Source organism: Ursus americanus, chromosome 13, assembly GCF_024610735.1.
Source record: "Ursus americanus isolate L20-20 chromosome 13, mUrsAme1.1.p, whole genome shotgun sequence".
Classification (NCBI taxonomy): Eukaryota; Metazoa; Chordata; class Mammalia; order Carnivora; family Ursidae; genus Ursus; species Ursus americanus.
The window spans coordinates 54,478,518-54,491,570 of record NC_142139.1 but is presented as its reverse complement, the minus strand read 5'-3'; the positions used below and the strand labels follow the sequence as shown (position 1 = coordinate 54,491,570).

At 37.6% G+C, this 13,053-nt stretch overlaps 1 protein-coding gene across 1 annotated transcript in view; it reads right to left on the bottom strand.

The window, feature by feature from the left end:
- The window catches only part of ANXA10 (annexin A10), an 86,456-nt gene that overhangs the window by 41,065 nt on the left and 32,338 nt on the right, over positions 1-13,053 (bottom strand). The window contains exons 2-3 of the mRNA XM_087866571.1: positions 11,929-12,010; positions 6,464-6,558 (exon numbers count right to left, since the gene is read on the bottom strand). Of these exons, the coding sequence (XP_087722697.1) occupies positions 6,464-6,558; positions 11,929-12,010 (177 nt within the window). The remainder of the gene's footprint in view (positions 1-6,463; positions 6,559-11,928; positions 12,011-13,053) is intronic.

Genomic DNA, 13,053 nt, shown 5'->3' with positions numbered 1-13,053 from the left:
TTCTCTGTTTCTTTCTAGTCTTTGTTTCTTCCCCTGCCCCCAACCCAAAGAGTCTACTTTAATATTTTTTGCAGGGCTGATTTAGTGGTCATGAACGCCGTTAGTTTTTGTTTGTCTAGAAAACACTTTATCTTTCCCTGTATTCTGAATGACAGCCTTGCTCCATAAAGTATTCTTGGCTGTATATTTTTCCCATTCACCACATTAAATATACCAAGCCACTTTCTTCTGGCCTGCAAGTTTCTTTGGACAGATCTGCTGCAAACCTGATTTGTTTTCCATTGTAGATTGAGGACTTTTTTTCCCTTGCTGTTTTCAGGATTCTTTCCTTGTCTGTGAATTTTGTGAATTGGACTATAATACGTCTTGGTGATGGCTGGCTTTTGTTGAATTTAATGGGAGTTCTCTTTGCTTCTTGGATTTTGATGTCTATTTCCTTCCCAGGATTAGGGAAGTTTTCAGCTATAATTTGCTTAAAATAAACCTATGCTCCTTTTTTATTCTCTTCTTCTTCTGGGACTCCTATGATATGATTGTTATTATGCTTTAAGGAGTCACTGAGTTCCCTAAGTCTACATTTGTGATCCAATACCTTTCTTTCCTTTTTTCCCAGCTTCATTATTTTTCATAATTTTATCTTCCTTATCACTGACTCATTCCTCTGGTTCATCCTTCCTCATCATTGCATCCATTCAGTTTTGCATCTTGGTTATAACATTTTCTATTTTGGCCTGACTAGTTTTTAGTTCTCTTATCTTTTCAATAAGGGATTCTCTAGGGTCTACTTTGCTTTCTTCAAGCCCAGCTAGTATCCTTATAATTATTGTTTTAAATTCTGGTTCAGACATCTTACTTGTATTTGTATTGCTTAAATCCTGGCCATGACTTCCTATTCTTTCTTTTGGGGTAAATTCCTCCATCTTGTCATTTTGTCTGGGTCACTGTTTTGTGTGTGTGTGTGTGTGTGTGTGTGTGTGTGTGTGTGTGATTGTTAGGAAAGCCTGTTGTATACCTGCTCCTGAGAGTAATGGCTATATTAAGAAGAAGAAGAGGTCCACCAAAAACAAAAACAAAAACAAAAACAAAAAAAACACTAGATCCTAGGTGTGTTTTGGTCTGCTTATCAAAAGAAGCTAGATCCCACCCCCTCCCCCCAAAATGGAAGCTAGATTCTATTTCCCCTAGAGCTGAAGTTTTGTAGCACTCTATGATCAGTAGACTTGATGCTTGCAAGGGGTTTGTGCTAGTCTTCTGGGGGTGGGGCCTGTTGTGCTGATTCTCAAGTGGACTTGCTCTAGTGGATATACACCTGAAGGGCACCCAGGGGCGGGGCTTATGTAAGTGGCTCCAGCCTCCATTGGATGGCACTGTTTTACTCACTGAAATCAGTCAGTGCTGGGGGGATGGTGGGAAATGATGTTGCCCTGCTCTCACTCTCTTATCCAAGAGCAGGGAGGTCACATCTGCCACTCTTCAGGAGGCCCTCACAGAAGAGCAAATAAGCACCTCTCTTGTGTCCCTAGCTTCTGTCAAATCCCTGCCTTCACTCTGCCTATATCAGAGCTGTCCATCTGCCAGGTGGCACAGTACTTCTGTGTTTTATCTCAGGCACACAGCTGAGTTTCACAACTCCAAATTTTAGAGATCTGTGGGGTAAGGACCCATACTGATCCTCAGGGAGGGTCTCCCTGCACTGTAGCTGGTGCCGGTTTATCCCAGAAATCAGTTGTGCAACCAGCAACCATTCAAAGTTTTTTTTTTAATATTTGTTTATTTGAGAGAGAAAGAGAGAGAGCAAGCATGAGTGGGGGTGGGGAGGGGCAGAGGGACAGGGAGAAACAGAATCCCCATTGAGCAGGGAGCCTGAGGTGGGGCTCGATCCCAGGACGCTGGGATCGTGACCTGAGCCAAAGGCAGATGCTTAACTGACTGAGCCACCCAGGCACCCCTCAACCATTCTAAGTTTATGGTAAAGCACAGCCAAAAAGCTGGCACCAAGGTTTGCTGTCCCCAGCCGGTGTTTTTGTTCCTATGCTAGGGAACAGGGCAGCATGTTGGCACCACCAGTTCTTTGGTTCCTAGAGAGGCTATGCCACCACTCCCAAATGCATTCAAAGCAGGGGAACTGTTTCTCCCTGTGTGGCCCAGGGTATCCTCCGACCATGCTGCCCATTCCTAGGTCTCCACCTTCCTTTCCCACCAGAGCACTGCCAAGCCCACCAGGCATGACCCTGGTGATGGTGTGGACCACCAAAACTTAAGACTTTGTGCTCCACTGTTTATAAAACCTTCAGTAGATAGTCCCTCTCCTTTTTCCAGTCAGTGGTTTTAGGGAAGAATTTTTCTTGTACAATCCCCTGTGCATGCTTTATCTCTCTCTCTCTCTCTCTCTCTCTCTCTCTCTCTTTTTCTCTCTCACTTCTCTGTGATCAGGGCTCTCTCTCCTTCTTAGCACCAGTGATTCTGCCTTCCACAATGTGGCTGATTTTCTATCTCTAGTTGTGTAGTTTTGCCCTCTTAGTCCTCAGATCAATTTCTTTGATGTTCAAAATGATTTGATATTTAACTAGCTTTGTTTGAGGGATGAGGCAAGCTTAGGGTACCCCTAATCTTCTGTCATCTTAACTTCTCCCCACATCTCTGTATTGAGTATCAACTGCATTAGTCTGCTCAGGTTGCCCTAACAGCTTACCATAGACTGGATGATTTAAACAAAGAAATTTTCTTACAGTCTGAAGTCTGGCAGTCCCAGATCAAGGTACTGGCAGGGCTGGTTTCTAGTGAGGCATCTTTTTTGGGCTTACAGATGGCTGCCTTCTTGTTGTTTCCTCACATGGTCTTTCTTTTGTGCATGCAGTGCCAATATCTCTTTCTCTTCTTTTAAGAACACCAGTCCTTTAGGATTAGGGCCCCACCCTTATGACCTCATTTAACCTTAATCATCTCCTTAAATGCCCTATTTTCAAATACAGTTACTTTGGGAGATTAGGGCTTCAACATTTAAATTTTGAGGGGCTGCAGTTGAGTCTAACACCAACTACATGTCTGCCACTGTCATAAGTGCTTTGGTCACATTAGTGAACAAAACAAAGATTCTTCTCCTTGTGGGGCTTAAATTAGGGAGAGGTGGCAAACAATAAATAATAATTATGTATAAATAAATTATGTAGTATGTTAGAAGGCAGTGAGTGTTATAGAAAAAAGCAAAAGAACAGGTGAAAGGGATCTGGGGAGCTGGCATAGGCTTTGGGGTGGGTGACGGTTTTAAACAGGCCTTCTTGAGTAGCTGACATTGTGCAAAGCCTTGAAGAATATGAGGGAGTTAACAGTATAGTATCTGCTCTTGTTAAATCTGGTGTTTATTCAGTTAAGAACAACAGGCATTACTGAGAAACTTTGAAAGACATGATTTAGAGTCCGATAACCTTGGTTTAAGTTCTAACTTTGTGTGGCTCAGGGCAACTTAGCCTCTGCACTAAATTATATAACCAACACCACAATTTTAATGAATTCTAGATGTTAGGATATTTCAGAGCTGATTATTCCTGGTTCAGATGAAAACTGAGAGAATAAATTACTGCAAGGTAATTTGAACCCCTTTCAGGAATCGCTGTCTAATTGCTAAACTTATCAGATATGTGTAGTTTCTCTGCCTAGCCCCAGAGGTGTTTCGTTGTTTCCTTGGTTTCACTGCACTGGCTATAGCATTGTACTTACTTTGGTGTGGAGGATCAGGAGGGACCTCTTTAATTATGTTGATATATGTGTCAATCAGAGGCATTCCAAAAGACTTTTCATTTGAGTGTAGGGATTAGTGTGCTTTGGGTGAGGAAAAGATGTTGATGAAATTCAGGCGCTCTTCACTAATGTAAAATATCAAGTAATAAGTATTTATGGAGCATGCCTAGACTTGCACTTTGCTCAGCAGCTAAAAAAAAATAATTCTGTCAAATCTTAATTATCCATATTAATAAAAAATAAAAATACTGAAGACTAATATACAGGAAATCTATACACTCTCACCACAGAAAGGGAAAGATAGCAAAAGATAGCAAAAGTATAAAGTGGATAATACAGGGATGTCCCCTTCTCTTTTTTAAACAAAAATGTAAATAGGCAAAATATACTTTCTTAGATGCCCTTTTTCTGTAAATGAAATTCATCTTCTATGTTAGACCCTGGGCTGAGCTCTGGAGGGATAGCAGCAAATAACCTGGTCCCTGATTTTCTAGGGGATTATAGTCTAGTCATCAAGAGAAAAAAGTAAACCAACGCAACCCAGTGTGGCAAGGCCATGGTAGCAGTATGCACAGGGAATTCTGGGACCCCGGCAGGAAGCATCTAGCACAGGGCAGAGGGTGAGTGTGACAGGTAAGAAAGGTTTACAAGAGCAGCCAAAACTATGCCTTCACATTGTAATTCAACAAACATAATTAGGCAATCTTGACATGTTAGATGGACATTTGTGCTAAACTTTCTGGATGAAGTGCATTCCAACTTTTGAGGATTTAGACTCTGGTAAAGGGACACACATATAAACAAGCTCATAATGTGTCAATATGTACTGAGGGGGAATGTAAAGAATGCAGTAGCAGCATGAGTCCGTTCCACTCTGTTTAGGGTTAGTGGTGTGAGGAAGTGTGCAATGTCTGGGAAGATGAGCAAGTGTGCATCTTGTGGAGGTGGGGAGTCAGGCCATTGAAGTAGATGAAATACCCTGATTAAAGGTGAGGGAGCAGGCACAGTTCATTTGTAGAAGTACAAGTAGTTGCAGTTGATGTGAAGAAGGGGGAAAGGGAATAAAGTGGAGAACAGAAACAGTAAAGCAAGGCTTTGTATGTGCTGGGAAGGTATTGGTTTATTCCATGGACCTGTGGATATTTGTAAGGCAGAAATAAAACAAACGTTCAGGGACAAAATGAGGAAAGCAGAACTCTAGATTTGGAATCATTCTGGCTTCAGTGTGGGGGATAGACCAGAGTGGGAAGGCCCAAAGGTAGCAGATACCAGTTAGGAGTTTCACATTAGTCTGGGTACCAAATGAATCAAAACTGTGTAAGTGAGGGAAAAAGAAATGTGAGAAGAAAAATAATTTTCAAGGCTTGATAACTGATTTATGACAAGAGTATTTTGGAGGAAAGGGGCCAGCATGACTCACTGTCTCCCATTGGTGCGATTGTGTTATTAGCCAAACTTTTCCACGCAATATGGATTGTTCAGCAGAAGGTAAGAGTTTAACAAACTTTGAGACCTTTGGGAGTATAAACTGTTTAATGGATTTTACATTCCTTGAGTGTAAGTACCTTATTTCTTAATGTTTTAATCTGTTTTGGTGTCATTTTGTAGAATATAATGAAGTAATGCCTTCAACCTAAATTAACCTCATGTATAAAATGCAAAGATGTATGCAAACCTTTGGGTTAAAAAATAATGAAAAATGACCACTCTTATAACAGTATGCATATTAAAACAATATTAGATTAGTGATGCTACAACTTTTATAGTTTTATGTTCTTTTTCAAGAGAAAACTAGCACTGGTATCATAGGAACATAAGCTACAATAGCTATTTTACCTGGAAAATAAAAAAAAAAAAGCATAACTGGTTTCCTTCTATGGCTAAATTCAACTAATATAACTAGTAGTGGTAGCTTCTTTGATTATTAATTTATTCTACAACAGAGGGCTATCCTTTATTTCGTGTATTATAGCTGTTCAAAGACTGAGGTTTAGAGATGGAGTGAATTTATAAGAGCTAACTCCATAGAGAAAGTATTATGATAGTGTTTCATCAATAATGCTCAGTTGACAAAGTAATTGCTATTTCAGGCCCTTTTGGCCTGAAGAGTTTTTGTTCTGAATCTGTGGTTTAAATGCATAACAAAAGAAAGGAATCTTTAATGGTACTTGCTTTGAAATTAGAATGTGATTACTTTAAAGCACTATGGATAGTTTTATTGCCTTAAACTATTTTTAACTGCCATTCTTTTTTAATGGTCTCTATAACTGCATGCTGTGAGAAGAAAAGCTAGTACAGAATTCACTTTGGTTGAGAGTTAGGTGAAGACCTGTGGAGAATTGCAGGAAAAATCTTATTTTTTTGACCTAGTGATCATTAGCCCTTTCTATGCCTTCCCTAAAGCTTGACACAGGGGTGTTCCCAGCGCAACATTTTTAGCCTAATTGGACCAACTGGCAGTGCAAGACTATCAGAATTTTCATTTTATGAAGCTGAATGATTTTTGAGAAAGGACTGATGGAGTCACTGTAAGTTTGAACATGCCTCACACATAGATACGTCTTTCTTACATTCCTTGAAACATGTTAGAGGCATAGGGACTGTTTCTGACATACAGTGGAGTCTGAGATCTTTGTAATCTGGGAAACTGAAAAGAGTAACAGTGTCTGTTTTCTGAAAGGGTTGTGAGTTTGCCCTAGAAACAGGTCAAGATGAAGAGCCCTACCCTGCCATACATGCTCTGGTATGCCTCCGCAATCATCAGCCTTTGTGCATTACAGCGTTGAGTTAGAATGTCGATCAGCATGTCTTTGTCACAGCCTGGAAAAGAATAATATTTGAAGATTAGTAAAGTTGCTACTCTGTAGTTTGGAAGAACCCATTATCTAAGGATCAAAAACTATGGTGCAGGCATTATCCCTGATGGTACTTTAAAGCAGTGAGCAATTTTAACTAAAATTGGAAATCACAGAGCAACACTTGATGAAAGCTAGGTTCTTCCTATCTTTCGGTTTGGTGCTATGCTTACAGATTTTCCTTTAAAAAGATCCAATTAAAAAATACAGAGGAATAAAAAATATGCTCTTTCTTCAGCCAGCTCTCCTACCCACCATAAAAGTTTTCCTTGACCTTCAAGCTAATTAGTATTTAAATGGGTACAACATCTTTCTCATTTTACAGTTAAGGAGATATAATTTATAATGAACATACATTAAGACAAAAATAACAGCTACAGTTCAAAACCTCAAGAAGGGAGAGTAATGGAGAAGGGATGTATGAAAGTACAAGGGCTGTGTAACCTTCTGAGGGACTGTGTGAACCTCTTATGGTTGTCATGGAATATGGCCTCTTTATCCTGTTATAACCAAGGCTGTTTCTGGGCTGTATGAGGCCTTTGTTTCCTTATATGCCAACTCACTGTACTGGTATAACACCCGAATGCATAACTAGTTTAGACAAATTTAACTCTAATTATAGTCATAGTAGAGTGACCAAGAAGGCCTTAGCATTTCCCTCAGCTTGACTAAAATTTAGACAGGGTTCTTTCTGATTGTATGCCCTTGATTCCCCTTTTCTAAGAGCATTAATTTGGAAAACTTGCAATTGTAAATTTTTCTTTGCTCTTTTGAAATATAAATCTGCCAATCACTTGCCAGTTTTACAATCTAGAAATGCTTTCCCAAAAGATTGGGAGCCATCTCTTTGAAATATAATCATCAAGAAAGATAGAATCCCTATCTCCTAGTATCTGCGGGAGGGTAGGAACCTAACTTTCTTAAGAACTAATTAGCAAACACAGATGGTCTAATCGCATTGATAAACACCCCGAACTCTCAGTGTCCTCTAGTACTTTTCAACTAGTCCCCCACCTCCCCCTGTGCTTAAAAACTCTCTTGCCATTTGTTTCAGAGGAATTGAGTTATTTCCTCTATTGTTAAAGTCTTGATTTCTGTTGCAATAGTCTTGAATAAAGTCTTCCTTGCCTGTTTAATTCTGTGTTGTACAGTTTTTCTTTGACGAAAGTAGATATTTAATGGAGAAGAGGAGAAAAAGGAATTGAAAGTCTAGGATGTTAAATAGATCATCTATTCGGAAATTAAAGCCATCCTGGATGCCCTTCGGTTCTTAGGAAAGCTGAGTCAGGTGCTGAAATATCCAGTGATTAAAGGCTAGTGACTGGGATTTACATAGATTACTATGCCCTGTGAAACAATAGGAAGAGCAGGATGTTTTATGCAGGTGAGAGAAATGATCTGAAGGTGTAAAATGGAAGGAGAGAGGCATAGAATCTGCTCCAAACCCTGAAATTTATGGTTTGTGAGAGGCATAGAGCAACATATTGCCCTGGGGCTAGCTGGTTAATGCCCTGGACTCAAAGGACACTAAGTAGTTCTGTAGGAGTCTGTTAACTTCATGATGGGAATTCCAAAAGGAACAAATTTTAAATAGAAGATTTTTGAGTTATATCCATTGTTATTTTTACTGTCTTCACATTTATATAATTATTATAGTCTTCTGTCTTTTGTGTTGTTCTGTTGAGATTACAACCTACCTCTGTGACTAAATCTCCATTTTTCAAAATGTTCACAACAATTCTTGCTCATTTATTCTATCAGGATATTTCAGATTAATTTTATATGGATCTCAAAACTACTAAAATTTTTTAATTAAAATAACTATAAATTTAGGAATCAATTTTGAAAAGTTGTCTTTTTGTCACTGTATCTGCTAAATTATTTTGGTATTTTTCTTTTCTAAAAGACTTAATAAAGGTTTGTGGAGTTTTGTAAATGGCAAGAGACTTTATTTTGTTTAAAAATATTCATATTTGCATTTATGTTGACATTTAAAGTTACTTTGTTTTTAATTTGTTTCTTAACACATAATTGCTTAATTAAATACATATTGAAATTTATAAACATAAAATTACCTTGTATTCATAAATATTATTGAATTCTCATAATTTTAATAACTTTTTAGTTGATTAGCTTAGATTTTGAGATACAAATAATATACTCTACACATAATAAGAATTTTGATTTCTTCTTTACAATTATTTTCAGTTTTTCTTTCTTATCCTATTGCATTCTGACAAGAATTTCTAGGTAATTCTTATTTCCTGGTTTAACAGAAAAGCCTGGCATAACAAACCACAGGAATTTTATAGGCTTCTATGATATACAATTGATTCTTGGTATTTACGGTAGTTTTCTACAAAGTTGTTATGAACACTGAATTAATAGACGCTGAACTATTGCTCTGAGGGGAAACATACCGTTAGAGTTCTACAACCCCCACAGTATTTTTGTCAACAGAAATGCCATTTACAACATACATGTTTGTTTGCCAATGTCCTTATAAAAACAAGCCTGTCTCATCAGCATTGAAATCCTTCCTTTCCCCCTATGCTTTCCTGTGTAAAATTTAGGAGTTTTTTTTTTTTTTTTAAGATTTTATTTATTTATTTGACAGAGAGAGAGACAGCCAGTGGGAGAGGGAACACAAGCAGGGGGAGTGGGAAAGGAAGAAGCAGGCTCCCAGTGGTGGAGCCCAGTGTGGGGCTCCATCCCAGGACCCCGGGATCACGCCCTGATCCGAAGGCAGACGCTTAACGACTGAGCCACCCAGGCGCCCCTAGGAGGTATTTTTAAAAAATATCTTAAGGAGGTATTCTTCTACAGCCTACTGATTACAAAACTTGTTCAACTGAAAGTTTGACAGTTTTTATGCTGTATCATCTTTTGAAACATGCAAGGCATCTATCACTACTTTCTAGAGAAAGCTGATCACTACACTTCTTATATTATCAGTTGTTATCTCAAGAACTCACAAATTCAGCTGCTTTTCCATAGCTTTATAACATAGGACGGATGTTACTTTAGCGTCTTTCTGGAAAGCTTCATGCATAGATCAGTGAATTTTATCTTTTTTTCTGGATGTACTATATTAGTGATTTATTAACATTAATCTCATGGCCAACAGCATTAGAACTCATGTCTGAATGAAGCTTATGTGATACACGTAATTTCTCCCTAATATTTCTTCTTGTGCTTGGGAACACTTGACAGCATTCAGGACAACATTTGGGGGGCATTTTAAAGAACACAATCACCAACAAAAAGCATAAAGATGCAAAAAAAGAGGTAGCATTAAATAGACCACAAAAAGCACACTTGTCAGTAGTATAAGAGCTAAAACAAGAAGACAAAGCATCATCTTGTCTGATCTCAGCTGGAATATGCAGTCTGGTGACTCAAAAGTTTACACCTCTCTGCATGCGTCTGTTAATGACCATGACTATAGTTAACAATTCTGTGTTGCTAAGAGAATAAATCTTAAATGTTCTCACCATAACAACAATTATCATTTTGTCAGGCAAAGAGAGGTTACTAGCCTTATTGTTTTAATAATATATATATTAATATATATATTATATATATATAGGTATATATATAGGCGTATATATATAGGTATATATATAGGCATATATATACACACACACACACACACACACACACACACACACCTGTCAGATCATCACATTGTACATCTTAAACTTATACAATGTTAGATATCCATTATATCTCAGGAAAACTGGAAAAAAAAACCCATAGTAGCCGAGGAAAACATTAACAATTACCTTTTTAAATTACACTTTTTAAATTACACTTTGCCATTTGAATTAAATGGATAAACTTTAAAGCATTTTGAGATGTGTTCTTGCTCTGGCATGCTGGAGTGGACAGTATGCAATCAAACCCTAAACCTCCTGGAATTCTTCAGTCAAAAACACTGACAAGCAAAAAATTACAATGGTCCAAATGAATCCACATTCTGACCCTAAAGTTGCTATGACAGAAGAATTGAAACTGGAGCAAAGAAATTTTTTTTCAGTGAATAGATTGATCTATAGTTTTAAAGCAAAAATTACTCTCCTGAAGACAAAGTTAATCCATCACTTTTTGTTAACTTGTCTCTATTTTTCTAGTGGTGACTGATATTTTAAAAGGCATGAAAGCATCACAAACGCCTGAAGTCGGCTTTAGAGAGCATATTTAAAGCCCTTTATTGTTTTCCTGTGAGATTCTGCTAGTGAATAAAACACAAAAATGAGCATGCATGCATGTGTTCGTGCTCACGTACGCATACACATGCGCGCGCGCGCGCGCACACACACACACACACACACACACACACACACACACACACACACACACATAGCGTAGTTCTCATAAAGGCGACCTTGTCTTTAAAGTTAAGAGCTTGCTTTCTTAAGAGAGGCTTTTTATGTTTTATGCAAAATTTCAGTGTTTATCTTCATGCTCATCAGGAGTCTTAAAACAGGTTTTAGGTAAGGAAAATGGATGTTTACCAGCTCCATTTCATTTCTTAAAGATTAAATCTTTTTTTTAAAAGTATTTAACAGTTTTCCTCCTTTATCTCTACATTCCTTTTCTAAACTCTGGTTTCATTCATTGAACATCCATTTATTAAGCACCTGAGGGCCAGGCTCCACTCTCTGGGAGCTCTCTGAAGTCCGCAGTGACACAAAAGGCAAGCACAGTGGAAATGAGATCAGTGACACAGGAATGCAGAAGAGGGTGCCCTGGGGGTTTGCATGGCTGATTGAGTTTGGAGTGCCCAAAGTATGATTCAAAGAGGAAGAATTATTTGAAGAGAATCTTGAAAAGAATTTGGATGCAAAATAACAGGACAAGACAATAGCATTCCAGGCAGGGGATAATTGGACTAGTTTATAGAGATGCGGAAAAGCAGATTCAATTTGGGGAATAGCAGAAAGTTTGATTTGGCTGGAAATGGAAGTAGAAAAAAAAAAAACAAAGAAAACAAACAAAAAAAACTAGTAAACAAACAAAGGCAAAGAAGGATGTTTTTTCCTAGGATGATTTTTGGTTTGGGTTTTCATTTAATGTAGTTAGTGATGAGACATTTAAGGATTTAAGGCAAAAGCATGTCAAGATCAGATTTGCGATTGAGAGAGCAAATTGGTTCCCCATTATTGCCCTTTTCTATTATTTTTCATCTTATTCTAGCTCTTTGACCAGCTTTTTGTTTTAATCTGTGCTTGTCTTCTGCTAAACATCAGTTATTTATACCCATATTACAATCTTAAAACAAGCTACAGTGAAAAAAATTACAATAAAAGATGATAGAAATGATCAGGCTTACCAAATCCTTGGAGTGCTCCCCCTAGCATTTGGGCATCCATTATGGGATTGAAATTTGGAGCTGGGAAGATGGTTCCTTGCACCTGGTAGGAATAGTCAATGAGAAAGAGATTGCAGTATTTTATAAGAAAGATTTCAACAATTTTTTTTCAGATAAATGGAAACAAAAACATTCTATATGTTTAAACTACTCTAAGACATACATATAAGTCTACTAAACAAATGTATTGATTGTATGTTAATTGTATGGAGCAAATTTGGCTGAATTTTTTTTTTAATCCAGTGGCCTCTATTATGTTGGCTCTATTATTCATCTAGGAATTTGAGATACTAGAACCAATAGTAGAAAATGGGAGAATCAAATAAATATTTAAATTTGTAATAAAACATAAACATTTTCTTGGAAATTGGTGACTATTTAAAGAAACCGAAAGGAGAACTTAATTGGGGGAATTCATGACATTTATATGGATCAGAAGTGGCACTTGCCACCATAGCTTTTTTACACATCAGGGGCACTAAAATCATACTAGAGAAAATTGAAATATTTGAATTTGGATTATGAGATTCATAAAAATCTAGGTGATATAGATAAGGCAGAGATTTTTTAGCTGAAGCTTGCAGCTACAGAGGAAATCATAAAAACCTGACTGACATTCCATTTAAATTTTCTTTCTTGCTAATAATAAAATGGCAGAACATTTATGTTAGGCTTTGAATCCACATGGTCTGTTATTTCAGAGCCAGCCGGGATGAGGCACCATATCATCATACTCAGCACAAGAGGACGATCAATCAAAATTTATAAAGAATGGAACCTCTCCCCTCTTTGTTGTCAGGGTGCCCAGAAACATTGGGAAAAAATGCCTTGCCATAGCAAATGGGTCTACTAGGCCTAGAGAACACAGACTTTCACCAAGCTCTTCTATAAAAATAGTATCTTAGTGGAAGATGAAATTTTCTAGTGCCCATTTTCTAACAGTAGAAAATTGATTAATGAGAAGAAGATTGCACCATAATATCTAGTCCAAGAAATACATGTATACGAATACCAAAATATTTATGAAAAGGTTTAGGGGGACGAAGAACACTGTTCAGTTAAAATTTAAAAAAATTGGTATGGATT